General features: G+C 46.8%; 1 protein-coding gene and 1 pseudogene across 2 annotated transcripts in view; both read right to left on the bottom strand.

Moving 5' to 3' along the window:
- Positions 1-27,671, bottom strand: part of ZFP64 (ZFP64 zinc finger protein) — a 100,011-nt gene that overhangs the window by 8,669 nt on the left and 63,671 nt on the right. The window contains exons 1-3 of one of the 2 annotated variants that reach the window (XM_037982636.2): positions 15,004-16,977; positions 8,581-8,730; positions 7,302-7,364 (exon numbers count right to left, since the gene is read on the bottom strand). In XM_037982636.2, the coding sequence (XP_037838564.2) occupies positions 7,302-7,364; positions 8,581-8,730; positions 15,004-15,109 (319 nt within the window). In that variant the 5' untranslated portion in view covers positions 15,110-16,977. Of the gene's footprint in view, positions 1-7,301; positions 7,365-8,580; positions 8,731-15,003; positions 16,978-27,671 lie in introns of those variants that run through there. The other variant, XM_008013900.3, reaches the window with a different exon arrangement.
- LOC103244176 (endoplasmic reticulum resident protein 29 pseudogene) lies at positions 19,675-20,695 on the bottom strand (annotated as a pseudogene).

Here is a 27,671-nt window from a genome sequence, read left to right as displayed (position 1 = left end):
GAGGCAGGAAAATGGCTTGAACCCAGGAAGAGGAGGTTGCAGTGAGCCAAGATCACGCCACCGTACTCCAGGCTGGGTGACAGAGGGAGACTCCATCTCAAAAAAAAAAAAAAAAAGACTTGGTTGGGCACAATGGCTCACATCTGTAATCCCAACACTTGAGTTCAGAAGTTCTAGACCAGCCTGGGCAACATAGCGAGACCCTGTCTCTACCAAAAAAAAAAAAAAAAAAGGGTTAGCTAGGTGTGGTGGTATACCCTTATAGTCCCAGCTACTCGGGAGGCTCAGGTGGGAGGATCACTTGAGCCCAGGAGGTGAGCTCTGATCATACCACTGCACTCTAGCCTAGGTGGCAGAACAAGAACTTGTCTCAATGAAACAAAAAAACCAAACAGCATAAAATAAAAACCACATCAAATATCAGATAACTAGATGTCAAACTAAATATTATAAACAAAAACGTATTACATTTCCCTCTTAAAGATCTAAATTATAGGTCAGGTGTTGTGGCTCACACCAGTAATCCCAGCACATTGGGAGGCCGAGGCAGGAGGATTGCTTGAGGCCAGAAGGTTGAGACCAGCCTGGGCAACATAGGGAGAGCTCATCTCTAATAAAAGTTTAAAAATATATTTAAGTTAAATTACGAAAAAAGCCACTAAATGTTCTGAAGATACGTAAATCAAAGTGATAGGAACAGAATAAGAAAGTCTAGAAAAATGCTTTAAAAAAGTAGGAATATCAATTTTAGCATCAGGCAAAATAGAAATCATGGTGAAATTCATTAAAAACTTCATACGGATGAGAGAGTTCAGTATGTAGATATAAGTAAAACTTTCATGAGTATAACATGGCTTCACAAATGGTTTTTCAAAAATGTCAACTTGGAAGTTTTAGAATGTCTTCTAGGACCGTTTTTGTCAAAATTAGATTACAAACTCTAGAAACAGATAAGAGTTTCCTATTTCAAAACCTATAGCTGTGGCTGGGCTCGGTGGCTCACGCCTGTAATCCTAGCACTTTGGGAAGCTGAGGCGGGCAGATCACCTGAGCTTGGGAGTTCGAGACCAGCCTGGCCAACAAGGAGAAACCCCATCTCTACTAAAAATACAAAAAAAATTAGCTGGACGTGGTGGCAACATGCCTGTAATCCCAGCTACTTGGGAGGCTGAGGCAGGAGAATCGCTTGAACCCAGGAGGTGGAGGTTGCGGTGAGCCGAGATCGTGCCATTGTACTCCAGCCTGGGCAACAAGAGCGAAACTCTGTCTCAAAACAAAACAAAACACAAAACAAACAAAAAAAGCCTATAGGCCGGGCGCGGTGGCTCAAGCCTGTAATCCCAGCACTGTGGGAGGCCGAGACGGGTAGATCACGAGGCCAGGAGATCGAGACCATCCTGGCCAACACGGTGAAACCCCATTTCTACTAAAAAATACAAAAAACTAGCCGTGTGAGGTGGCAGGTGCCTGTAGTCCCAGCTACTTGGGAGGCTAAGGCAGGAGAATGGCATAAACCCAGGAGGTGGAGGTTGCAGTGAGCTGAGATCACCCCACTGCACTCCAGCCTGGGAGACAGAGCGAGACACCGTCCCAAAAGAAAAAAGGAAAAAAAAAAAAAGCCTATAGCCTATAATGGCTTCAAAGAAGTTTGTAGACTTAAGTTCATTTTTAACAAAATGATGAAATCAAGTGCACAGTATGTACTTCAAGAACCCAAAAGACAGAATTGAGGCTACATACAGCACTTGATCAATAAAGGTAAAAATGGTGCTTACGAAGGAAGGCTTAGCTCAAAAAGAGGATACCAACAGTCCAGGGTCTTAATCTCAACAGTACTGGCAATTCTTTGATGTTTGGTACTTTCCTCTGCGTTGTAAGATGTTTAGCGGCATCCCTGGCCTCCACCCACCAGATGCCAGTAGAACCCTTCCTTCCCCAGTTGTGACAACCAAAGATGTCTCCAGACATTGTTCCCTTGGGGGGCGAAATTGTACCCATTTGAAAACCATTCCAATGGACTTTGGAAAAGCAGAAGGGGACTACGGATACACAAAGTCAATTGTGACTATTAAGCAGAACTTTACCCCAATAAATTTAGAAGACTCAATAAGATGGGTGATGGTCCAGGAAGATGTAAAATTACAAAGCCTGGATTAAAAGATCGAAAACAAGGCCGGGCACGGTAGCTCACACCTGTAATCCCAGCACTTTGGGAGGCCAAGCGGGTAGATCACGAGGTCAGGAGTTCGAGACCAGCCTGACCAAGATGGTGAAACCCCGTCTCTACTAAAAATACAAAAATTAGCCGGGTGTGGTGGTACGTGCCTGTAATCCCAGCTACTCAGGAGGCTGAAGCAGGAGAATCGCTTGCACCTGAGAGACGGAGGTTGCAGTGAGTGAGATTGCACCACTGCACTCCAGCCTGGGCGACAGAGCAAGACTCTGTCCCCCCTCCCCAAAAGAAAAAGATCAAAAACAGGCTGGGTGTGGTGGCTCACACCTGTAATCCCAACACTTCGGGAGGCTGAGGCAGCCGGATCGGCCTTGACTTGAGGTCAGGAGTTCAAGACCTGCCTGGCCAACATGGTGAAACAGCGTCTCCACTGTAAAAATACAAAAATTAGCCAGGCATGGTGGTGCATGGCTGTAATCCCAGCTACGCAGGAGGCTGAGGCACAAGAATCACTTGAACCTGGGAGACAGAGGTTGCAGTGAGCCAAGATTGCACCACTGTACTCCAGCCTCGGTAAGAGGAAGACTGTCTCTCAAAAACAAAACAAAACAACCCGAAATGAAACAGATTGGTGACAATGAAGAATTATGTTAAAGATCTACTCTCTAAGGTGAATTGTTTATTGTTTGCAAGTATGTGCTGTAACTTCTGTGGAGAATTATGCTTCGCTGTCCCAGCAGCCTCTGGTTTGGGCATGACATACTCTGGCTAATGAAATATGACAGAAAGTGACAAGAATTGTTGTCAAGGGCCACTGTGTGGTTCCTCACACTTGTTTCTCTTGCCCAAGATACCCTGCAGTGTTCCAAATCAGGAGATTTAACAAATTTTTTTTACAGACGGAGTCTCACTCCGTCTCCCAGGCTGGAGTGCAGTGGCACAATCTTGGTCCACTGCAACCTGCGCCTCCCAGGTTCAAGCGATTCTCCTGCCTCAGCCTCCCAAGTAGCTGGGATTACAGGCGGCCGCCACCACACCTGGCTAATATTTGTATTTTTAGTAGAGATGGGTTTCACCATGTTGGCCAGACTGGTCTTTAACTCCTGACCTCAGATGATCCACCTGCCTCGGCCTCCCAAAGTGCTGGGATTATAGGCGTGAGCCACTGTGCTCGGCCATCGGGAGATTTTTATCTGGGGTCTGCATGTAAATTTCACGGTCTAAGATCTTATATGGGAAATGATTACGTTTTTATCTTCCCTACCTCTAGCTACAGTTTAGCATTGCCTCCAATTATCGATGTAGGCAATGAACTACACTAACAACAGTGCTGGAAACGCTCGTCAATGGACCTGAAATGTGGTTGTACCACATTACACTCGCTGTAGTTCTCCAAGTTATCACTTATGCTCACTTCTGCACTTAGGGTAATTAACTTGCTAGCCACTAGGCTCCTGACATTAAATGCAGGTCTCTGGGACTACTGTGCATATTAACCGCCTGGGCTTGGGAGCGTCTCATTAAAATGCAGATTCTGATTCAGGAGGTCTGCGGTGCAGCCTGGGTTCCTGCATTTTGATCTACCAAGCTCCCGGCTGATGTGGACATTTCTGGTCTTTGTACCAGTTTGGGTAGCAAAGGTTTAAAGTATGAAAATTGCACATTTAACATTGATTATATAATACTATGGTTTTTAAAAATGTGATATATCTTATTAAAGACATCTTTTTGAGAAGAGTCCATCCAAATTGCCAGCAGTGCACAGCAGAACAAAGGTCAAGAATGCCTTCATCTGGCTGTTCCGGACAGAGGCAGATCTACCAACTGGGTCCTGGAGAGAAGACCACAAGGAATGCAGCTGGGGTGACTGTGGGGGACAGCGGCATATACGGAGCAGTCTTCAGTTGTCACTGAGGTTGACATTGCTATCTCAGCCTAATCTATACCTCCTCCTATGCTCCTAAGGATTGGAGCAGAGAGGGGATTGTGTACACGTTCTACCAAACTTTCAAGGAAAGGCGTTTCTATAGTCAACTGTTTCAGAGCATAGAGAAAGATTTTGCTTCAGCTCACTTTATAACAGCTATCTGATACCAATGCCAAATGAAGAAATACAAAGTGGAATAAAACTACAAACATAAATCAATCTTCTTTACGAAGCTAAATAAATGCCACAGGAGCTAGCGAGACAGGGCTTGGGGGATGGGTGGCTCACGTCTGTAATCCCAGCACTTTGGAAGGCTGAGGCAGGAGGATCACTTAAGGCCAGGAGTTTGAGACCAGCCTTGACAACACAGACCTCATCACTATAAAATAAAATAAAATTAGCTGGGCGTAATGGGGCATGCCTGCAGCCCAGCTACTCGAGAAGCAGAGACATGAGGATCACCTGAACCTGATCGCACTACTGTGTTCCAGCCTGGGCGACAGAGCAAGACCCTGTCTCAAATAAATAAATAAATAAATAAATAATAAAAAGGAAAACGCAATACATTTGAAATGCAACGACTATTCCCAATTACACACACACCTCAGAAAACCAACCTCAGAAAGCTAAGAATAAACTTGAATGCCATAAGTGATCTCAACCAAAATCCCAGGGCTTCTAACCCTACAACGATGGCGACATCAAAGCATGCCCACGATGAGGAAATAAGACAGATGGTTTGCGTTGACTGCTACTCTTCAATCTGAACTGAAGCACCAAAGCCAAGGCACACAAGGCCAAGTACAAAGTCGTAAACAGAAAACTTACTTGCATATGTTAATTGACTTAGGCAATCCAAAAGAACCACATGTTAGAATCGCTGCCTCCCACTTATAGCTGGGTCAGAGACACCCTGATCTTTCCCCTCTTCCCTTGGTAACAGAACCTTCTTTGCAGCTGGGCACACGACCACACAGGAGAAACTTCCTTTTCCCAGCCGTCATTTCCACAGCTGGGGGTGGCCATGTGATTAAGTTCTGGCCAAACAGGCGAGCCCAAGCAATGTGCCTTTAAGGTGGCAGGAGGCCATTGTGGAGCAGGCTAATGCGAGTTGCACCCTTGGGATGACAAAGCAACGCAAGAGCCTGGGTCCCTGAAACCACCAGGCTGGTCCCACACCAGCCTGATCACTTACACCTGGAACATCACGGGGCAGAAATACTTTGGTTTTAAACCACCATTACGTGAGTCCCAGTAGTCACAAAGGATGCGACTTCTGGGTCATGCCCCAAGGGAGGAATACTGTGAGGCCCCCATGCCTCTTCTCCTACTTTCCATTAGTTAAATTCAAAGAACTAAAGCAGTCACCTTGGGCCCGGAGAAGTGGCCTAAGTTTGCTTACACCAGGGAGGCGCGTCTGCTTCCCTGACTCAAGAACAAGGCCTTACCTTATATGTCCTGGGTCCCCAGCATGCTCTACAGTACCTCAAGAAAACATTAATCCAGCCCCTGTACATCTCTTGGAGTCGACCCCAGCACAGTGAACATTCCAGGCCTTTAATTCTTGTGAAGGTTATCTTGTGAATTTTAAGATTTTTGGCCTCCACCCATTGAATGGCAGTAGCCTAGCCCCAGTTGAGAACAAGCGCTCAAATTATTTTCAGGATAGAGTCACCCACTCTGAAATTCTTAAACTGAGCTGCCTCATCTTTCCTCAAAGGGTTCCGGAACCTGCATGCTTTCACTGACATCGTCATCCTGGTAGTCTGTCTTTCAAGGTGAAGATCAAACATTTCCTTGCTAACACGCTTATCATGATGCACCGTCCCCAGGCAAAAGTGGCCCTCTATTATAATGCCCTCTATTAAATATTACATAGGGCCTCTATTAAAAGTGACCCTCTATTATAACATTACAAATGCCTATCTTTCTGGACAGAGACCACCATTTTTGTCCAAAAATCTCTGTCCTCTCAGTGAAGGGGCTCCAGAGGCTCATCTGGGCATGTGCTGCCCCTCCTAAAACCATCCCTCATGTCCCCTTGACGCTCAGTGTGGCCATGACTAAGTCCCGCTCTTGTTCCCCTAGGTCACAAGGGCCACTGCTTCTGAGTCACAGCCCGAGGGAGGCATGCCGTGGGCCCCCTGGCCTGCTTCCATTGCCCGCTGGCTAAGAGATGCAGAGAACTACAGCACCTGCCTCAGACCCAGACGCTAAGCCACATGTCCAGGATGGCAGAGCCATTGGACCAGCTGTGGACTATGTGCCTCTGAAGCTGTATTCGAGAAATAAACCAGATGACGTTTAAGCCACTGAGAGTGGTTTCTGAAAGAACAAATCAATATCCTCCCTCAAACACACAAGTATAGGATTTGTACTATAGACTAAGGGTTGGCAAAGTGTTTTGTAAAGGACTAGGTGCTATTTTAGGGAGGATGGTCCTGGTGGCTCATGCCTGTAATCCCAGCACTTTAGGAGGCCGAGGCAGGTGGATCACCTGAGGTCAGGAGTTCGAGACCAGCCTGGCCAACATTGCGAAACTCCGTCTTTACTAAAAATAGAAAAATTAGCCGGGCATGGTGGCAGGCACCTATAATCCTAGCTATTTCAAAAGGCCGAGGCAGGAGAATCACTTGAACCTGGGAGGCGGGGGTTGCAGTGAGCTGAGATGGTGCCACTGCACTCCAGCCTGGGTGACAGAGGGGGACTCTGTCTCAAAAAAAAAAAAAAAAAAAAATAGTATTTAAGGCTTTGTGTACCCTACAGTCCCCGCAGCAACTACCCCCTTGTAAAGCCAGAAAGCTGCAAACAATAGGTAAACAAAGGAGCATGCCAACAGGCTGGAGTTGCCCATGGGCTGCAGTTTGTAGACCCCTGGTATAGATCATGGCACTCTTTTGCTTCAGCACATCTTATTTCTCTTCTCAGCAGCTCACTGCCCTAAAAGAAAGCACCTTTAAGAAGCTACCTTATTGCTCTTCTAAGATTACTATAGCCACAGGCCTCTGTGTAGCTCATCCTGGCAACCTCTTCATCTTCATCTCATACCCCTTTGTTCCTTCTCCCAAGCCCACCCCACTAGACTGAGTTTCATGAGGCAGATGAGGCAGAGACCATCCTGTTCATTACTGTGTCCCTAGTGCTTAATTCACATTCACTTCCTATCTTCTTACTGAGCTGTTGAACAAAGTGGATACCTACCCGTATGGATTCTGAGATGGCGGTCCAAGTCTTTCATGCCATGCACAGTTTTGAAGTGGCAACCTACAAAAGAAAAATACAATTTTTTTTTTTTTTCTGAGATGGAGTCTTGCTCTGTTGCCTAGGCCGGAGTGCAGTGGCACGATCTCGGCTTAATGCAACCTCCGCCTCCTGGGTTCAAGCAATTCTCCTGCTTCGGCCTCCCGAGTGGCTGGGATTATAGGCATCCGCCTCCATGCCCAGCTAATTTTAGAATTTTTGGTAGAGATGGGGTTTCACCATGTTGGCCAGGCTGGTCTCGAACTCCTGACCTCAGGTGATCTGCCTGCCCCAGCCTTCCAAAGTGCTGGAATTATAGGTGTGAGTCACCATGCCTGGCCTGAAAAATATAATTCTTAAAAGAGAACCTCAGTTGAGTGTGGTGGCTCATGCCTGTCATCCTCAAGCTTGGGAGACCAGGTGGGAGGATCACTGGAGGCCAGAAGTTTGAGACCAGCCTGGGTAACATAGAGACACCCCCATCCCCTCCTAAGATGCTGGGACTACAGGCATGAGCCACCAGGCCCGTCCTCCCTAAAATATTATCTAGTTCTTTACAAAACACTTTGCCAACCCTTAGTCTATAGTACAAATCCTATACTTGTGTGTTTGAGGGAGGATATTGGTTTGTTCTTTCAGAAACCACTCTCAGTGGCTTAAACGTCATCTGGTTTATTTCTCGACTACAGCTTCAGAGGCACATAACTTTTAAAACAAAAATGTCAGCCAGACATAGTGGTGCATGCCTGTAGTCCCAACTCCTCAGGGGCCGATGAGGGAAGATCACATGCATCCAGTGAGTTGGAGGCCGCAGTGAGTTATGATCACACCACTGTACTCCAGCCTTAACAGAGCAAGAACTTGTCTTGGGAGTCTGAGGCAGGAGAATTGCCAGAACCTGAGAGGCGGAGGTTGCGGTGAGCCGAGATCGCGCCATTGCACTGCAGGCTGGGCAACGAGAGTGAAACTGTCTCCAAAAAAAAAAAAAAAAAAAAAAAAAAAAAGTCTCTGTATATGTATAATCTCAGGATGGAAGTTACTACGAATCCAATGTTCTGGCGAGTCCCACGCTGAGCTCTGGATGCTACAGGACTCTCAGGCCCCCTAGGGAAGGCTGTGTGTGCTGATGTAGATGCTCGCGTGTTATCAGCATGCAAGAGTAACACGAGCAGGCCGCTCGGGGATTCACGCAGGGCTTGCATATCAGCACTTGGCTCAGAACGCTGGGTTTTATTCTTACCTGGGTAGCAACAGTTGAATGTCCTCTCTCCAAGGGTGGCCATTTGCTCCCTTGCCTCTGAGGGAAGAGTGATGACAGGGGTCTTCTGAGTGTCACCGCTTTCAGTGGAGAGGCAGGCTGCTTTTGGAACATCGTTATCAAGCTCTGAAGCTGAAATTGAGGCATAAGGTTTTGCTTACTTTTTCAATTATAACTACCATGCTAAGTCTTAGAATACAGTAGGTTTAAGTTTGTTTCACCTTCCTTCACTTTTCCAGAAATAATTAAAAACAAAAATGAAAGCCATGTGCCCAGGCGCTCATGCCTGTAATCCCAGCACTTTGGGGGGCCGAGGTGGGTGGATCACGAGCTCAGGAGTTCAAGACCAGCCTAGCCAATATGGTGAAACCCTGTCTCTACTAAAAATACAGAAATTAGCCAGGGGTGGTGGTGTGCACCTGTAGTCCCAGCTACTTGAGAGGCTAAGGCAGGAGAATCACTAGAACCTGGGAGGCAGAGGTTGCAGTGAGTCGAGATCGTGCCACTGCACTCCGGCCTGGGCAACAGAGCAAGACTCTGTCTTAAGGAAAAGAAAAAAAAAAGCCACGTATGCTCTGTCTTGCAAAAGTCCTCTTCCCCTTACTACAGTTTTCAAGAAGTACAGGGGATAGGACACTGTCACCTAACAGGGAAACTGGCAAAATCCAAACTAAAAAAACGTAACATATGAGTACTTCTTAAATGGTGTGAAGACTAGTTTTTTCAAACAATTTCTAATCCATCCCAGGCTGATATTTCCGTAAAATATAATAAACACAAATTAGGAGAGAGTGGAATAAGACGAAAACAGCCCAAACATTGTTACATACATCAAAAAGCTGGATAACATGGCAATATCAAAGTTTTGTTTTTAAGATGCTTACTCTGGATTTCTGATTTGTTTTGCCTCAGTTCAGCAAAAGGTCACAGGCCACACATCACTGATCTCCAGGATAAAACAGTTGTTTCAACAAATAACTCGAAAGAAGATGGAAAAGGAGAAAAACCAAAGACTGAGAGACTTGAGATGGCCGAAAACATTGTGGCTCCTGAGTAGAATACACTGGAAAAGCTGTTTGAGATAGTAAGACATGTGCTCACTTGCTGGAGTTTTGCTACAAGCGCTTTATACTTTGGTGTGAACATGGAATTAGAGCTTAAAAAGCATTCCCCATAGTCTAAGGATGAATGTTGAAACATTTACAAGTTGTATGACATACGAGTTTTTCTTCAAAAATAATCCAGGGCAGGAGGAGAGCTGGTATAAGGAGAAATGAGATTGGCCACATGTAATTAATGGTTGAAGTGCATCAGTGGGTGAGAATTCACTATATTATTCTATTTTTAGGAAGGTTGAACTATGTGAAATCGCCATTTTTGTTAGCCAAGACGGTCAAATAATTTCATGTTTCAATCTAATATATAGCTTTTAAAATTCCTATAGCAAAGATTAAGTACTCCTAGAAGATTCTGAAATATCTCAAAATAGACTTAAATCTAAAAGGAAAAAAGGTCCTATCAAGGTCTGAAGTTTTTTTTTTGAAATGGAGCCTCACTGCGTGACCCAGACTGGAGTGCAGTGTCACGATCTCAGCTCACTGCAACCTCTGCTTCCTGGGTTCAAGCGATTCTCCTGCCTCAGACTCCCAGGTAGCTGGGATTACAGGCGTGCACTACCACGCCTGCCTAATTTTTGTATTTTTAGTAGAGACAGGGTTTCACCATGTTGGTCAAGTTGGTCTCGAACTCCTGACCTCAAGTGATCCCCCACCTCAGCCTCCCAAAGTACTGGGACTATAGTCATGAGCCACTGTGTGCAGCCATCTAAAGTCTTAAAAGATTGACTAGCTTATGAATTATAGGCCAAGATCTGGGACTTTCTCTGTTCCAAGGTTATTATAAGAGGTGGATTTCACTTTTATTGAGAGCATTTGTGGGGGTAAAGGAATCTTAGCATGAGAAGCTGTACAGCACAGTGGTGAGGGCTTCGGTTTTAGGCAGAGGGTTTGCTCAGCCATGTGCTGTGCTACTGGCTGAGCTACTTAACCTTTCTGAGCTTCAGTGTACTCATTTGCAAAAGGAGACAACATGCATGCCTCAGAGCTGCAGAGTTAAACAAGATGAAAAAATATAAGTTCTCAGTACGGTGCTCAGTCTGAGTAAATGCAATTATGTGGCTTCAGATGTCACAAGTGAGGACTACAGATTTCACATCCTAGTAGCTGTGCTCGAAGCCCCTTAACAAGTGATCTAGTCCAGTGGCTCTCAACTGGGGACCATTCTACCACCAAAGGACACTCAGCAATGCCTGGGAACATTTTCAATTGTCATGTTTCTGTTTGCATGCACGTGTGAGAATGGCATCCAGTGGGTGAAGGCCAGGGATGCTGCTAGATATCCCATAGTGTGCAGGACAGCCCCCACAAGGAAATGATGCAGTCCCAAAGGTCAACAGGGCTGGGGTTGAGAAAGTCTGCATTAGTCCTACTCCCAATGTTTCTTCCAAGTGTAATCCTGATACTGTCACTATCAACTAGATCATGGGTTCAATGTAGTTTCCCAGGCCTTACCCTACAGTCACTGAAAACTTAGGGCAGGCAGAGGGGTGGTAGTGTGGATCAAGTAGGGATTTGTGATTCCAAGGACTTGCGATTTTTTTTGAGACATGGTCTCGCTGTCACCCAGACTGGAGTACAGTGGCACCAACATGGCTCACTGCAACCTCCACCTTCTAGGCTCAAGCCATCCTCCTACCTCAGCCTCCCGAGTAGCTGGGACCACAGGCATGCACCACCACACCTGGCTAGTTTTTGTTATTTTTTTTGTAGAGACAGGGTTTTGCCACGTTGTCCACGCTAGTCTCAAACAATCTAGAGCTAGATTGCTAGAGCTCAAGCAATCTGCCCACCTTAACCACCGAAAGTGCTGGGATTACAGACATGAGCCACCACACCTGGCCTCAGGGACTTGCATTTTTGAAGCACTTGCCAGAGGATTCTGCTGTATTACTTGTAAGTCCTTGCTACTCAAAGGGCTATTCCTAGAGCACCAGCATCACCTGAGAGCTTGTTAAAAATGCAGAGTCTCAGCCGGGTGCAGTGGCTCACACCTGTAATCCTCTAGCACTTTGGGAGGCCAAGGCGGGCAGATCACGAGGTAAGGAGATCAAAACCATCCTGGCTAACACGGTGAAACCCGTCTCTACTTTAAAAAAAAAAAAAAAAATTAGCCAGGTGTGGTGGCGGGTGCCTGTAATCCCAGCTACTCAGGAGACTGAGGTAGAAGAATCGCTTGAAACTGGGAGGCAGAGGTTGCAGTGAGCCCAGATCGTGCCACTGCACTCCAGCCTGATGAGAGACTCCATCTCAAAAAAAAAAAAAGAAAAAAAAAGGCAGCAGAGTCTCAGGCCTACAGAACCAATCTACACTTTAGCCAGATCCCCAGGTGATTCCTGAGCACAACACATTACGATTTGAGCAGCACAGCCCACAGCCAGTGGTTCTCAGACATGAGCGTGTATCAGAACTGCCTAGAAGGCTGCTTACAACACAGGTGGCATAGGCTCCCCCCCCGGAGTTCCTGACTGAGTAGGTATGGGGTGGAGCCAGTGATTTCTCACACGTTCCTAATAGATGCCGATGCTGGTCTGGGAACCATACTTTTGAGACTTACTCTGTGAGCAAGAAACTGGCTCAGATGCTCAAGGTTGCAGGACTGGAAGTTTTCAGCTCATTGGAACCCACACTTGCCAGATCTGCAACCCATCCTATGGCCCTCAGGGGAAGACACAAAGCCTCATTGCTTAGCAACTCACATACTAGAAGAGAAAACCATGAAACTTGAGGGTTTAATTCCACAGAAGTCAAGCAAGACTGGAAACAAATCTAAGTGAGGTACTGTATAACACAGTGGTTTGGGGAACAGACTGGGAAACCAGCTGGTAAGTTTCAAGTTTTACCATTTATCAGCTGTGTCCCCCTGGATAAGATACTCAACTTCCCTGTTCCTCAGTTTCCACATCTGTGAAATGGGTATTATGGCCATCTCATTAGCTTAGATGAAGTTCTTTAGTATATGTAAGAGAACCTCATGTATTAGTCAATACTGTATAAATGCTATTAGTGTTATTCACTGATATACACATAAGATTCTACCAGATTCTCAGAAGGAGAAAAATGCTTGTTTTCAATGGAAACTAGAAAATAAGAGGTGGGTTAAAGGATGACCCAGATAGAGCCTCTGATGAGGTGGTGTAAGGAGCCTCAGATTTTATTTACATTTAGACATCCAGGAAACCAAGGAAGGGCCAAAGCCCACTCTCCTAGGAAGGGTGCGGCTGGGGGAGACCTCGGCCTCTGGAAGTGGGGGTAGGCCACATTTGACAATTAGAAACCAGGTGAGCACGGCGAGGGTTTTAACCCCTGGGGAAACGGATGATGTTCCCTCAGTAAGGTTCCTCCGGACCCTCCGTCATTTTACTGGTGGTGACAGGAAGTCTACTAGTTACTTTCCATTTTCCTCCAAAAGCTACTTTACCATTTATCAGCTGTGTCCCCCTGGATAAGATACTCAACTTCCCTGTTCCCTGCAAAGACACTTGCAAATTAAGAGTGGCCCAACCTTAGTAAAAAATGTACCCCCTTGCCAGTGTCGCAGACTAAAGATGCTAGGATAAAAAGTCAGTTGGAAGATGGCTTTTTCTCCGAAGTGGTGGCTGGGGTTGAGGCACACTACTGGGCCGGCAGAGTCTGCGTCCTGCTCCGCTCCCACAGAAGGCACCTCAGTACTCCAGGACGCACAACACCCTCCCCATGCCCGAAACACTGGGTGCGGCTCCAGGCTGCAGGAATCCAAAGTAGCTCAGTGAACAGACTTTCAACCCCAGCCTGGGGTTATTCAGCAACTCTCTGCTATAAACATCTCCCACAAAGACTCAGCATCCCCAGTACCTCCCCAGCTTCCCCTAGGCGCAGAGATCAGCAAGAGCCCCGCCCCTCGCCCCAGGGGGGCGGATGCTGTAAGTCTCACCTGCCTATCTCCGTCCCAGGCCTTGGGCACAAGGGTGGTTATACTATTCTGGTTATGGTAGCTCCACCCGGACAAACTTTATTTTAACATACAAGCTATTAGTTTAGTGGAGCCTTCATTAAACTACTCCCCTCCACCACCTCCTCGGGAAGGTGTGGTCAAAGCCCACCAGACCGACTGTAGTGGAAGTTGATGCGGAAGTTGGAAAGCCTGCGTCTCTGGACGGGTGAGCCTCCCCGCAGAGGGGACCCTACATCCTCCTTTCCGCGCCAGGAAAGAGCGGGGGAGAAGAGGAAGTCCAGTTACAACTCCTTTCCTCACCCTCTTAAGGGAAAGGTATCGGCTAACCACGGGGAGCTGGGAGCCGAAGAGAAAGTAGGAACCTGCAATCTCTTAATCTAAGCTCAAAATAAGCAAAAAGGGAAGCGCCTTAGAAATGCAGATTCCCAAGCCCCACCCCCGAGATTCCAATGGAGGTGGGGAACGGGCGGGGGCGAGGGGGTCCCTAATGTGCGGGAGGAATTCGGCGAGCGAGAAAAGGTCCCCTCCCGTAGGCTCTTCTGAAGCGGAGGATCTCGGGACGAGAAATGCTGCCCAGGGGGCTTAGGGTAGCCGAGGATCTCCTGGCTACATCCTGTGTCCACGTGGCAGCCGAGGAGGGGGTGTGGGGGCCGCCTGTTAAGTGAGACAATATCACTGCTCTTTCCCCACCACGGTTCCCACTTCGCTCAGATAAAAATGCAGAGCTCTTACCGGGGCTCATGGCCGCCCCCCACCCGCCACCGCCTGCCCCCATCACCTCTCCGGCCTCCAGTGACCTCTCCGGCTACAGCAGCGCTGACGCCCTGGGCCCTACGCTTGCGTTCCCTCGGCCTGGAATGCTCTTCCCCCGGTACCTGCACGGCTCGCTCCCTCCCATCCTTCTGGTCTTCGCTCGAACGTCCACTCCTTGGTGAGGCCTTCCCTGGACAACGCATTTGAAACGTAACCCCAGGGCAAGGAGCCACCTTCCAGGCGCGCAGCCGAAGCCTAGTGCCAAGGGGGCCGGGGACTCGGGTGCCCGCGCACCCCGAAAACAGCCTCTGAGGGGGTCCTCTGAGCATCCTTCCAGCGTGTTTGGGAGGCAAACTCGTTGACTAGCTCTTGAGAGGAGTGGCTAGAGGAATTCAGGCGGGGAAGGGGACCGGTTGACTCCAGGAGGATGTAATTTACAAAGGCGGGGCTCGGGGACGCCCAGGTCCGAGTCCCTGGACTCTGCGCCGGATGCTTCGCCCGCCCTTTCAGGACCCCTGCCCGGTCCTCGTACCCGCGCGAGTCTGGAGAACCTCTGGGCACCAGCCCCCAGCCCCCGGGCGGGGCTCCAACGGCGCTACTCACCCGGCTCCCCCGCCACCTGCGGGGCCACCTCCGCACATTCCCGGCGCGCAGGGCAAGGCTCCTCGGAGTTGAGGTGCTGGGGCTTGGCCTGCTTGCGCCGCGACATGGCGCGAGGACCGGGCTCCCCGCGCGTCCCTAGGAGTGGCCTACTTCACACAACGAATTCCCGGAGTTCGGAAATTACCCCCTTCGGCTGGAACGCGCATGTCCCGGCAATTCTGCTCATCAGCCGAGCGGGGCGATTTATCAAGAGTCCTGACGGCTGATTGGCCTGGAGCCAAGACCCCAGGACTCCGGTGAACTTGTGGTCCGCGCCCGGGTAGCCCGCGCCACCTGGGAGCTCGTTAGAAATGCAGACTCTCGGGCTCTACCCCAGACCCACTGAATCAGAATCTGCATTTTAACAAGATCCCCAGGTGATTCGCATGCACATTAAAGTTTGAGAAACCGTGTCTGCATTTTAACGAGATCCCCAGGTGATTCGTTGGCCCATTAAAATTTCAGAAGCGCAGCTCTCCTCCAACTTTAATGTGCGCACGAGTCACTGGGGATCTCGTTAAAATGCAGATTCTGACTCAGTGAGTCTGGGGTGGGGCCTGAGCTCCTGTATTTCTAACGAGCTCCCAGGTGAGGCTGTGGCTGCAGCGCTGCACAGGCTGCGCTTTTAGATTCGGACTTAATTGGTCTGGGCTGGGACCTGGGCATTGGGATATACATTTTTTAAAAGCCGTCTCCCTCCCTCACCACCCCCATCACACACACAGGTTTTTCTGATGTGCATCCAAGCTGAGAAGCACGACCTCCACTCCTGGCTCTCAACCCTGGCTGCATACCCAAATTTAAATTTTAAAAGAGTTGGAGACACTCTGGTGTCTCCCTCCAACTGCAGGGAGAACATGTTCCTGGAGGACGCGGTTAAAAATGCTGATTCCGAAAGTTCTGGATTCAGGTGGCCGAGGCCAGGAATGTGTGTTTTTATACAGCACGCGCCCGCTCCCGCCCCGTGACTCAGGCGCACTGGGTCTTGGACCACACAGGAGGGCTTTTGGGGCCAACCCGACGCTGGCCCCACCCGGCAGGTGACGGAGGCGTGGTCCTCGGGGGGTTGAGCTAATTAGCGTTCGTGCTCAGACTGGCTGGGACCTCGATGAGACCCGAGGGAGACCCCTCCTTGCGCCGCGTAAATGATATCCAACGGGGAGTAAGAAAGCCACCTACGTTCCCCGGGTGTTTACTTTCTTCAAATTGGGGAGTTACTTAAGACAGGGTTGTGCCCCAAGCTTGCCCGAACCTGAGAATCACGTGGGGGCCCTTGTTTCAAAAAGACCCAGCCAGGCTCTGCTCCGAGTTTTTGGGGCGGTGCCTGAGAATCGATATTTTTTAACAGCGCAGCGTAGGAGTTTTACCGGGTCCCGGTCCTGGGGGGTTAGCAGCATCTGTAATGAGCCTTCTATGAGATGACCGTTGGCGAACCCCGGGGCAGGGCCTGCGAGAACAGCATTTTTTGCTTAATTGTTTCCATTTCTCAAATGCTGACCTGTTTTCCTCAAACTTCCCTTTGATTTTCAGGTTGTGAATCGACTTAGGGATATTTGTGTAATGCCGGGTGAAATCATGTCAGGTTCCATTTCTGAGACTTAAACTTTTTTAAAAACACAACGCTTCAAGTCTTCTTTGGGATGTATGTGTAGTTACACATATCTGTAAAGACATTTGAAAATATATACACGTGGCTGGGTGTGGTGGTTCATGCCTGTAGTCCCAGCACTTTGGGAGGCCGAGGTGGGCGGATCACATGAGGTCAGGAGTTCTAGACCAGCCTGGTCAACATGATTAAACCTTGTCTCTACTAAAAATACAAAAAATTAGCTGGGCGTGGGGGTGGACGCCTGTAATCCCAGCTCCTGGGGAAGCTGAAGCAGGAGAATCACTTGAACCCGGAGGTGGAGCCGAGATCGCACCACTGCACTCCAGCCTGGGTGACAGAGTGAGACTCTATCTCAAAAAAATATATATAGATATAGATATAGATATAGATATAGATATAGAATATAGATACATACACACACATACACACACATGTTTATCATGTCTCCTTTTGAGGAGACTGGATAAGCAGTAGTTGCCTCTGGGGAAGTTGAAGAGGGGTGTATGGGGGGTATGGGAGACATCTGATACCCCCTTATACTGCCTGAGGTGTGTACGTGTGTTTGTATTGCTTTGTTGTTATTTCACCTCAGGTGTACACAATCAATCATTGGTACATGAGGCATTATTACTGCCCTATTGTTAGCCTACACTTGTACACTTGCCTACATTTTTTAGGCTGCTTGCTTGCACCCTGTTTATTATGACATAGGACCTTAACCACAACCTACATCTCTCTTTATATGGCCTCCTGATGTCCCCTCCCCTCCTCTGCCCTACAACTGAATAACCATCAGCCTGACTCCTACAGATCTCATTCATTTGCTTTTTCTCTTTAGCACGTTTTATTGTACCTACATGTATTCCTTAAAAAAATACAATTTTAATATTTAAAGAATATAAAAGGGTATATAATCTTCCAAGAATAACTTTTTTCACTTAATATTATTTTGCTAAGATCATCCAAATTGCTGTCATTGTTTATTGATTTTGACTGCTCTGCAAATATTCCACTGTGTGAAAATGCCAGTTTCTTCACCTACTCTCCTGTTGATGGGTACATGGGCCTTTGCCAGGTCTTTGCCATTGTGAACAGTGCTGCTTTGATCTTTCTAAAAAGTGTCAGTTTCTCATGAGTGAATATATACCTTGGGGTAGTATAAGAGATAATGCCAAAATGATTGTATTAACTTATACTTCCCCAGCAAGGTATAAGAAATAACATAGGTCAGGCTCAGTGGCTCATGCCTGTAGTTCTAGAACTTTGGAAAGTTGAGGTTGGTGGATCAGTTGAGCTCAGGAGCTTGAGACCAGCCTGGGTGACATGGCAAAACTCTGTCTCTATAAAAAATATACAAAAATTAGCTGGGTGGGTGACACACATCTGTGGTGCCAGCTACTCTGGAAACTGAGGCAGGAGGAAGCTGAGCCTTGGAGGCTGAGGCAGTGGGCCATGTATGTACCACTGCACTCCAGCCTGGGCAACAGAGTAAGAACCTGTCTTGAAAACAAACACAAAATACCCAAAATGTGAAGTCCATTCTTTCTCACACTCAGGATTATAAAATGTCTTGATTTTTGCCAACTATATTGACATAAAATGGGGTCTCAGTATAGTCTTGACTTGCATTTTCCATGTCGGTATACTTACAACCAAAAGCAAACTGAAAATTGTAAATGTGTTCCACAAATATAATGACAACTGATAGTCTTATTTTTGAAAAAAATTGATTTTAGTCTTTTACAAAACATCCAATCAGAGTTCTAGTCCTAAATTAAGGTTTTGTTTTGTTTTGTTTTTTTGAGACGAAGTTTCACTCTTGTTGCCCAGGCTGGAGTGCAATGGCGTGGTCTCAGCTCACTGCAACCTCCACTTTCCGGGTTTAAGCAATTCTCCTTGCTTAGCTTCCCAAGTAGCTGGGATTACAGATGTCCACCATGACGCCTGACTAATTTTTTGTATTTTTAGTAGAAATGGGATTTCACCATGTTGGCCAGGCTGGTCTCAAACTCTTGGCCTCAAGCAATCCATCCGCTTTGGCCTCCCAAAGTGTTGGGATTACAGGCATGAGGCACTGTGCCGGGCCACCATGTTTGGTTTTGGTTTTAATGGCTTTATTTCAAGGCTCAAAATTAAAAATCTGAAAGCAAAATAACCTTACAGGGTCTACAGATGCAAATGAAAGCTAAGTATTATTGGCTATGCATAATCAGTCATGATTCTCCTCTTTCAATCCCATTTGCCAATTACACAGGTTGACTATTCTGTTGAAATCCAGCTAGTAAATTTTCATCTTCCCTCACAATCAGGAACTTCTGCAAATTAAAGTGAAGAAGACACATCACTATATTGTACCTGGAACAAATGGATTTCAAACCCAGGGAAGCTCTTTTTTTAAAAGATGTTTAAACAGGCTGGAAAAATCTGTTTGCTGGCTGAGTGCAGCAGCTTATGCCTGTAATCCCAGCATTTGGGAGGCCAAGGCGGGTGGATCACCTGAGGTCACAAGTTCGAGACCAGCTTGGCCAACATGTCAAAACCCCATCTCTACTAAAAATAACAAAAATTAGCTAGGTGTGGTGGCACATGCCTGTAATCCCAGCTACATGGGAGGCTGAGGCTGGAGAATCACTTGAACCCAGGAGGCGGAGGTTGTAGGGAGCCAAGACTGTGCCACTGCACTCCGGCCTGGGTGACAGAGCGAAACTCTGCCTAAAACAACAACAAAAAAAACCTGTTGCTAAGTTTAAACACATAGATTGAGGTTCTCATAGGTGACTTTTCATCGTTTTCAGCAACAATATCACATAACAAGGGAATCATGACCAAACATGCATTTAAAAGTACTTTCTCCATAGGATGTTTCTGTTGAAAACTAGTTACTTCCTCATTCTTCATATATCGCCTTTGTCCTGATTTTTTTTTTCCCCCCACTTAAGCAAAACACTGAAACTTTAATTGAACCAGAATTACACCTGTCAAAGATCCAGGCGGTATACTCCTAACTCTTCTCTATAGCACCAGTTCCTTGTGAGGGGTTATTTCATCAGCCACCTGAGTGAGTGCTCCCGCTATCCCCAGATCAGCTAGAGACATCCCAAGCATGGCCGCCTCAGCGTCATGTCCAGGCATACCCAGGGTTCAGAATCGTGGGTTAGTACCACTTTTCCCACCACCCCCTTCTATTCCACAAAGGACTCACAGCCAGCAGGTTAACTCTTCCCTCCCCACCCCTACCAAACCCTGGAAAACCACAGAGAGCCTTTTTACAGCTCCTCTTTCTCAGCCCACTTCTTCTGAAGGTAGTTAGGATGTTGAAGCTCTTCTGGAACTCCTCCTTCTTCCAGTCACTCAACTTGTTCTTCTCAATCACCCTGGCGATCCATGTCATCTCTGATGCTGGGAAGTCCTCCCCTGGGTCTAAGATTTTCCCTATGATCTTCAGGTGTTGCTTGGCCCAGTTCTTAGTCTCTCTCACACTTGAGAGGTGGTCCTGCCCCTGTTTCAAGAGGGCCTGGCGGGCCTCCACTCCAGAGGCCCTGACGAACTCCCCAGCCAGGGCTGTATGCAGGCAGGCCACCAGGCATCCCTGGATAGACGCCTTTCCCCTTCAGCCAGCGCTGGATGGCTCCAACCTTAACTGCCCCAGTACACGGGGCTGGGTTCTCAAAGTCCTCCTCCCAGAAGACGTAGAAGACCGGTAGCTTTCTTTGTGCAGCTTGCATTTCTCACTCAGCTCCATGTTCAGCTTGTCACCATAATCTGAGATCCCCGTCTCTGCCACCAAGAGATCATCGCTGGAAGCCAAGTTTTCAGAAAGACGCCTGAACTCATCCTGCTTCTCACCATAGCGGTACTGGGTGTCGAACTTCACCAAGACGAATCAGCTTTTGGGAATGACCTTGTAGAAAGTGACCGCATGCAGCGGAAGGGCGCCCTTGGTGTGCAGGCCGCTGCCGCCATGCGGACGGAGAGGAGCAGGAAGCCCAGGAGAAGGGGAAGCAGCGGGGAGAGAGACGCGGAGTGGGGCACGGCGGCAGCCATATCGCCGGGTTCCGCAACGGGGAGGTGGGGAAACCGTTGTGGAGAACGGCCCAAGTCAGCAGTCTTTTTTTTTTTTTTTTTTTTTTTTTGAGACTGGAGTGCAATGGTGCGATCTTGGCTCATCGCAACCTCCGCCTCCCAGGTTCAAGCGATTCTCCTGCCTCAGCCTCCTGAGTAGCTGGGATTATAGGCATGTGCCACCACGCCTGGCTAATTTTGTATTTTTAGTAGAGATGGGTTTCTCTATGTTGGTCAGGCTGGTCTTGAACTCCCAGCCTCAGGTGATCCGCCCATCTTGGCCTCCCAAAGTGCTGGGATTACAGGTGTGAGCCGCCTTGCCCAGGCTGCAGTTTGTTTTTTTTTTTTTAAATAGTTGTTAGGTAATCCCCTTTGTTCACACAGAAAGTTATGTAGAAGAAAAATGGAGAATATCTGTAATTCTCACAACTCTGAAGTATTTTGCCAAGAGATAAACAGCGTACTTCTGAATTATACAACAGATTCTCCTGGTCACTCTACCTCTCTTTACAAACATAAAGATTCTAGAGGCAGGATAATGTAGTAACTAAGAGCACAGTCTGGAGCCAGCCTGAGTTAGAATCCTGGCTCTGGCTGGGCGCCGCGGCTCACACCTGTAATCCCAGCACTTTGGGAGGCCGAGGAGGGTGCATCACTTGAAGTCAGAAGTTTGAGACCAGCCTGGACAACCTGGTGAAACCCCATCTCTACTAAAAATACAAAAAATTAGCTGGGCATGGTGGCGAGCACCTGTAATTCAGCTACTCAGGAGGCTGAGGCACGAGAATTGCTTGAACCCAAGAGGCAGAGGTTGCAGTGAGCCAAAATCATGCCACTGCACTCCAGCCTGGGCAACAGAGGAAGACTCCATCTCAAAAAAAAAAAAAAAAAAAAAAAAAAATTCCTTGCTCCTCGCTCTGGCTCTGTTCACATCCCACCTGTGTGATCTCGAGAAAGCTGTTCCGTGTCCCATTTTTCTCATTAATAAAATGGCAATGCCAAGGGTGGCTTGAGGATTAGTGAATTTATATATGTAAACGGGTACAGTACAACATCTAGTACGTAAATACTACTCTAAGTATTAACAGTTGGTATGATAACGGGGTAAGAGTTATAGTTATCTATGAAAGTAGCACTCATCTGTAATTGGTTATTCCATTTAACTAGGCACAGTTACTGTTTTACATGGAAATAGATTTGAAGCAAACAAGCACGTGTGACCTTATTCCACTCTTCTGAGTTGCAAAATTCTCATGCTTTCACAGTTTCAATCCACATATTAAATAAGGAAAGCTTACTCTTCTTTTTAAAGAGAAAGAGATAATAACAAAGTATCAATACTATGTCGTTTCTGATTGTCCTGGGCCTCTGGGGATGTGGGCACCCTGGTTGTGTTCTCCTACCTTTGTTGTTGTTGTTGTTGTTGTTGTTGTTGGGACAGGGTCTTTCTCTGTTCCCCAGGCTGGAGTACAGTGGCGTGATCTTGGCTCACTGCAGTTTCAACTTCCAGCTCTCAAGTGATCCTCCCACCTTAGCCTCCCGAGTGGCTGGGACTACAGGCACATGCCACCACACCCAGGCTAATTTTTTTTTTTTTTTTTTTGTAGAGAATGCGTTTCACCATGTTGCCCAGGCTGGTCTTGAACCCCTGGGCTCAAGTGATCCTCCCACCTCGGCCTCCCAAACTACTGGGATTACAACCACGAGCCACCGTGCCTGGCTGGGTTCTCCTTCCTAAGCATCCTCATTAAACTTGTATCATTAAAGTTCTCGTAATCATTCTCTACTGTGAATACCAGAATGAACAAATAAATGTTTATCCAGGCACAAATGATTCCCTAAAGGGGTGTAAAACTAGACAGGAGGCTGAGCGTGGTGGCTCACGCCTGTAATCCCAGCATTTTGGGAGGCTGAGGTGGGTGGATCACAAGGTCAGGAGATCCAGACCATCCTGGTTAACACGGTGAAACCCCGTCTCTACTAAAAATACAAAAAATTAGCTGGGCGTGGTGGCGGGCGCCTGTAGTCCCAGCTACTTGGGAGGCTGAGGCAGGAGAATGGAGTGAACCTGGGGAGCGGAGCTTGCAGTGAGCCGAGAACGTGCCCCTGTACTCCAGCCTGGGAGACAGCTCTGTCTCAAAAAAGCAAACAAACAAACAAACAAACAAACAAAACTAGACAGGAACAAATCTTATTTATTGATCATTACACTTGTCAGGAATTCTTTTTTTTTTGAGACCGAGTCTCACTCTGGTGTCTGGGCTAGGGTGCAGTGGCGCGATCTCAGCTCACTGCATCCTCTGTTTCCTGGATACAATCGATTCTTCTGCCCCAGCCTCCCAAGTAGCTGAGATTACAAGGCGCCCGCTACCATACCTGCTATTTTTTTTTCTTTCATTTTTAGGAGAGACAGGGTTTTACTGTGTTGACCAGGCTGGTCTCAAACTCCTGAATTCAGGTGATCCACCTGCCTCGGCCTCCCAAAGTGCTGGGATTACAGGCATGAGCCACCATTAGTTCATTTGATAACAATTCTTTGAGCCCACTTTATTGCCTGGCTCTGTTCTAGGTGCTGGAGATAGAGTGATAAAGACAGACAAGATCCAGAAGGGATTCAGAGAAGTAACCAGAGAATGTGCAAGGTCACTTTAGAGAACGATAGGTGCTATGATCAAAATATTGTGGTAGTGTGATCGGGAGTGACTGGGTGGTAGCGGTGGGTACCTGATTTTCACTATAAGTGACCTTTGAGCTAAAACACGAATGTAATAGCCAGCCATGGAAGGAACCAGGGAGAGAGCGTCCCCAGGGGAGGGAGGAGCAACAGCAAAGATTCTTTTAAGAGACCAACTTTGGTATGTTTGAAGCAAGTTAAGGAGATTCAGGGGCTAGGTAGCTCCCAGATAAGAAAAACATGATATGTAAAAATTTGAAAAAAAAATGTTCAAGGTCACTTATGATTAAAGAAATGTTAGTTCAAATAAACGGAAACGCTAGTTTTCGCCTGTCCCGATAGAAAAGATTAAACACACACACAAGCTGAGTGTAAGCCAACTATTCCATGCCTGTGCTGTATTTTTCAAACTCACTGTGCAGAGAAGTCACCTGGGGATCTTGTTAAAATGCAGATTCTGATGCCAGTGTGTTTCAAAATGTAACACGTATACAGATCACCTGGGGACCTTGTTAAAAGTCACATTCTGATTTCAGTGCTTCTCAAACTTTAATGGACAGAGGAGTCACCCGGGGATCTTGTTAAATGCAGATTCAGGGCAACAAACATGGAAGGGGTTACTAATTATAAGGGAATAGCTAGTACAGCTCATTCCCACTGTTCTTTTCACCTATCGGATCAATAAAAATTAAAAACACTCAGAACATCTGTTAGCAAGAGTACAGGGAAATTGGTTTTCTAATGCATTACTAGTGAGAGCATGAATGTTTATAGCCACTTTCGAGGGCAATTTGGCAATACGTTTTTAAATATGTCCTGCCAATCTATCAATTCTGCTTTCCATCTACTCTCCTCTACAGAAACATTTGCACAGGCGCACAAGGGAGAATGTCCAAGAATGTTTGTTGCAAGTCATTGTTGTAGCAAAAAAAAAAAAAAAAAAAAAAATGAAGAAACATCCTCAATGTCCAACAATAGGCAAGTGGCTACATTAAACTGAGGTTTAGCCACATCATGAAATACCAGGCCAGATTTATGAATATAAGCATGCTTAGATCTCTAAGATATATTGCATTAAAGAAGAAAAAGCAAGGCCCCACATAGATATATAGATCTAAACACATACTCCAATCTATACATATTTTCTTGGTTTTTTTTTTTAGGCAGAGTCTCACTCTATCGCCCAGGCTGGAGCACAGTGGTGGTGTGATCTTGGTTCACTGCAACCTCTGCCTCCCAGGTTCAGACGATTCTCCTGCCTCAGCCTCCCGAGTAGCTAGGATTACAGGCATGCGCCACCATGCCCGACTAATTTTTGTAATTTTAGTAGAGACAGGGTTTCACCATATTGGCCAGGCTGGTCTTGAACTCCTGACCTCAGGTGATCCACCTCAGCCTCCGAAAGTGCCGGATTATAGGCGTGAGCTACTGCACCCAGCAGGCTGACTCCAATTTTGAAAGAAGTTCTACTGTGGTTAAAATGCTATCAAACAGCATTGCATGTTACAGATAAATCTTTTGTGACAGGAAGTGTTAATTGATGCAGAAAAATTTCATTGTTGTCTTATTTTAAGAAATTGGCACAGCCACCTCAACATTCAGCAGCCACCACTCTGATCAGTCAGCAGCCATCCACCTCCAGGCAAGACCCTCCACCAGCAAAAGGATTATGAGCCACTGAAGGCTCAGATGGTCACTAGCATTCTTTAGCAATAAAATATTTTAAAATTAAGGCATGTACACTGTTTTTTAAGACATAATGCTATTACACACTTAGTAGACTCCAGTATAGTGTAAATATAACATATATTATTATTATTTTTTTTTTTTTTGAGACGGAGTCTCGCTGTGTCTCCCAGACTGGAGTGCAGTGGCACGATCTCGGCTCACTGCAAGCTCCACCTCCCAGGTTCACGCCATTCTCCTGCCTCAGCCTCCTGAGTAGCTGGGACTACAGGCGCCTGCCACCACGCCCGGCTAATTTTTTGTATTTTTAGTAGAGACGGAGATTCACCGTGTTAGCCAGGATGGTCTCGATCTCCTGACCTCGTGATCCACCCACCTCGGCCTCCCAAAGTGCTGGGATTACAGGCGTGAGCCACCACGCCCATCCTAACATATATTATTTGATTGCAGATACCTTCATACTGTTTTGTTAGTACCTGGGCCTCATAGGCATTGGTGCCCTGGTTTCAAAGTCACTTTAAGAATGAATGGGTTTCGCATGAGTTGACATGAGTAATTTCTGAATCTCTAGTCCCTAGAGGGTGGCATGTCTGTTACAGAGAAGTAGCTTGTACACAGTGGTGCTTAGTAAACTTTTTTCTTTTCTTTTTTTTTTTTTTTTTTTTTGAGGCGGAGTCTCGCTCTGTCACCCAGGCTGGAGTGCAGTGGCACGATCTCGGCTCACTGCAAGTTCTGCCTCCCGGGTTCACTCCATTCTCCTGCCTCAGCCTCCCGAGTAGCTGGGACTACAGGCGTCCGCCACCATGCCCGGCTAATTTTTTGTATTTTTAGTAGAGACGGGGTTTCACTGTGTTAGCTAGGATGGTCTCAATCTCCTGACCAAGTGATCCACCCTCCTCGACCTCCCAAAGTGCTGGGATAGTAAACTTTTCTTAAGTGAATTCTGATTAAAAGATACATTGTTAAATGTAAAAAAAAAAAAAAAGTCAGACTATTGGCCACTATGTAGAGTAAGAGCCCATTAAAGAGGATGAAGAAAAAAACTGAAACAGAAAAATAAGCTTGTGGACAGAAGTTTTCTGAAAATGCACAAAAGAAGCCACTACAAGTGATTGCTTTTGGGGAGCGGAGTTGGAAATTCAGTGCGAAAAGGAGAATAATTTTTCACCACATATCACATTGAAATCTCTGAACTTTTTTTACCCTGTGCATGTATTACTTTTCAATGAAAAATTTACTGTAATAGACAGACATATGATAAAGCAAAATAGTAACATGTGAATGATACAATTTTGTGGTATTGAGTGTTCAATAAAAATTCAGCTTTGCTGTATGTTTGACACTTTTTACAAAAATATTGTAAAAAAGCAAACATTTTTTACTTTATTATTATTATTTTTGAAACAGGGTCTTGCTCTGTCACCCAGGCTGGAGTACAGTGGTGTAATCACTGCTTACTGCAGCCTTGACCTCCCAGGCTCAATTGCTCCTGCCTCAGCCTCCCAAATAGCTGGGACTACAGGCTTGCACCACCATGTCTGGCTAATTTTCTTTCTTTCTTTCTTTTTTTTTTTTTTTGCACAGGCTGGTCTCGAACTTCTGCGCTCAGGCATTCCTCCTGCCTTTTCCTCCCAAAGTACTAGGATTACAGGTATGAGCCACCATGCCCAGCCTAAAAATTTCTACTTTACAAAGTCCTACCACTATGATGAAATCAAAGGCCAGTCCTGAAGCACATCTAGCTCTCAGAGGGAAGGAAAGCATTCGTGGTGTGCTGGGGCATCTTTCAGCATAAAAGCACCAAGTTTTGTTTGCACCGTTCACGTGAAACCATCTAAGCTGGTGTCCTTGACAAGGGCAAGGGCTGAGCTCACAGCAATGAATTCTACGTTGGTATGGTCACAAATTCTGCCCAACTGGAGTCCTCACTGTTGGTGACAACAGATGCAACCAGAGCTTCTCTCTCTGTGAATGTATTAACTACAGTTTGTTGATTACATACACCAGAAACTGACACTGACCAATTAAACCAGGGTGGAAATTTATAGCAGCATTTGAAGGAGGTGAGATCATCAATGGGAGGAGAGGAGAGCCAGGCTGAGGTGATGGGCAGAAAGTAAGGCGGGCCTAACAGCCATAACCACCACCAAGGCCCTCTTCCAAGACTGCCTATGATGCTCCTGGCGGCATACTGGAACTGATGCACTGGGAGCCCCTAAGCTGCACCCCACTGCCCAGAAACCCTGCAGCAGCCATCATACACTAGTTAAAGCTCTGCTGAAATGCTGCTACTGCGAACAAATACTAATCTCTTCCCACAGTTTTGTGTGCTTCCTTGGTCTTGGGTGGCAGCAGCTGCCTGGCCAAGCCTACGTTACGTGCTTGTTGTCCAGCTACTAGGACGTGGTTGTAAGTTGTAAGTATACCGACAAGGAAAATGCAAGTCAAGAGGAGCAGCTGGTGCCTGCCAGCCTGTACAATGCGGGGTGGGTCACTATCTTCCACTGAGATGAACATAATGACTGATGCCTCTGCACAGGGAGAGGGTGGACCTGAGCAGCCCTAATGATGATGGCTTAACACAAGATATACTGGGAA

The sequence above is a fragment of the Chlorocebus sabaeus genome, chromosome 2 (assembly GCF_047675955.1).
Source record: "Chlorocebus sabaeus isolate Y175 chromosome 2, mChlSab1.0.hap1, whole genome shotgun sequence".
Lineage (NCBI taxonomy): Eukaryota > Metazoa > Chordata > Mammalia > Primates > Cercopithecidae > Chlorocebus > Chlorocebus sabaeus.
This window is presented reverse-complemented; position numbering and strand designations above follow the sequence as displayed.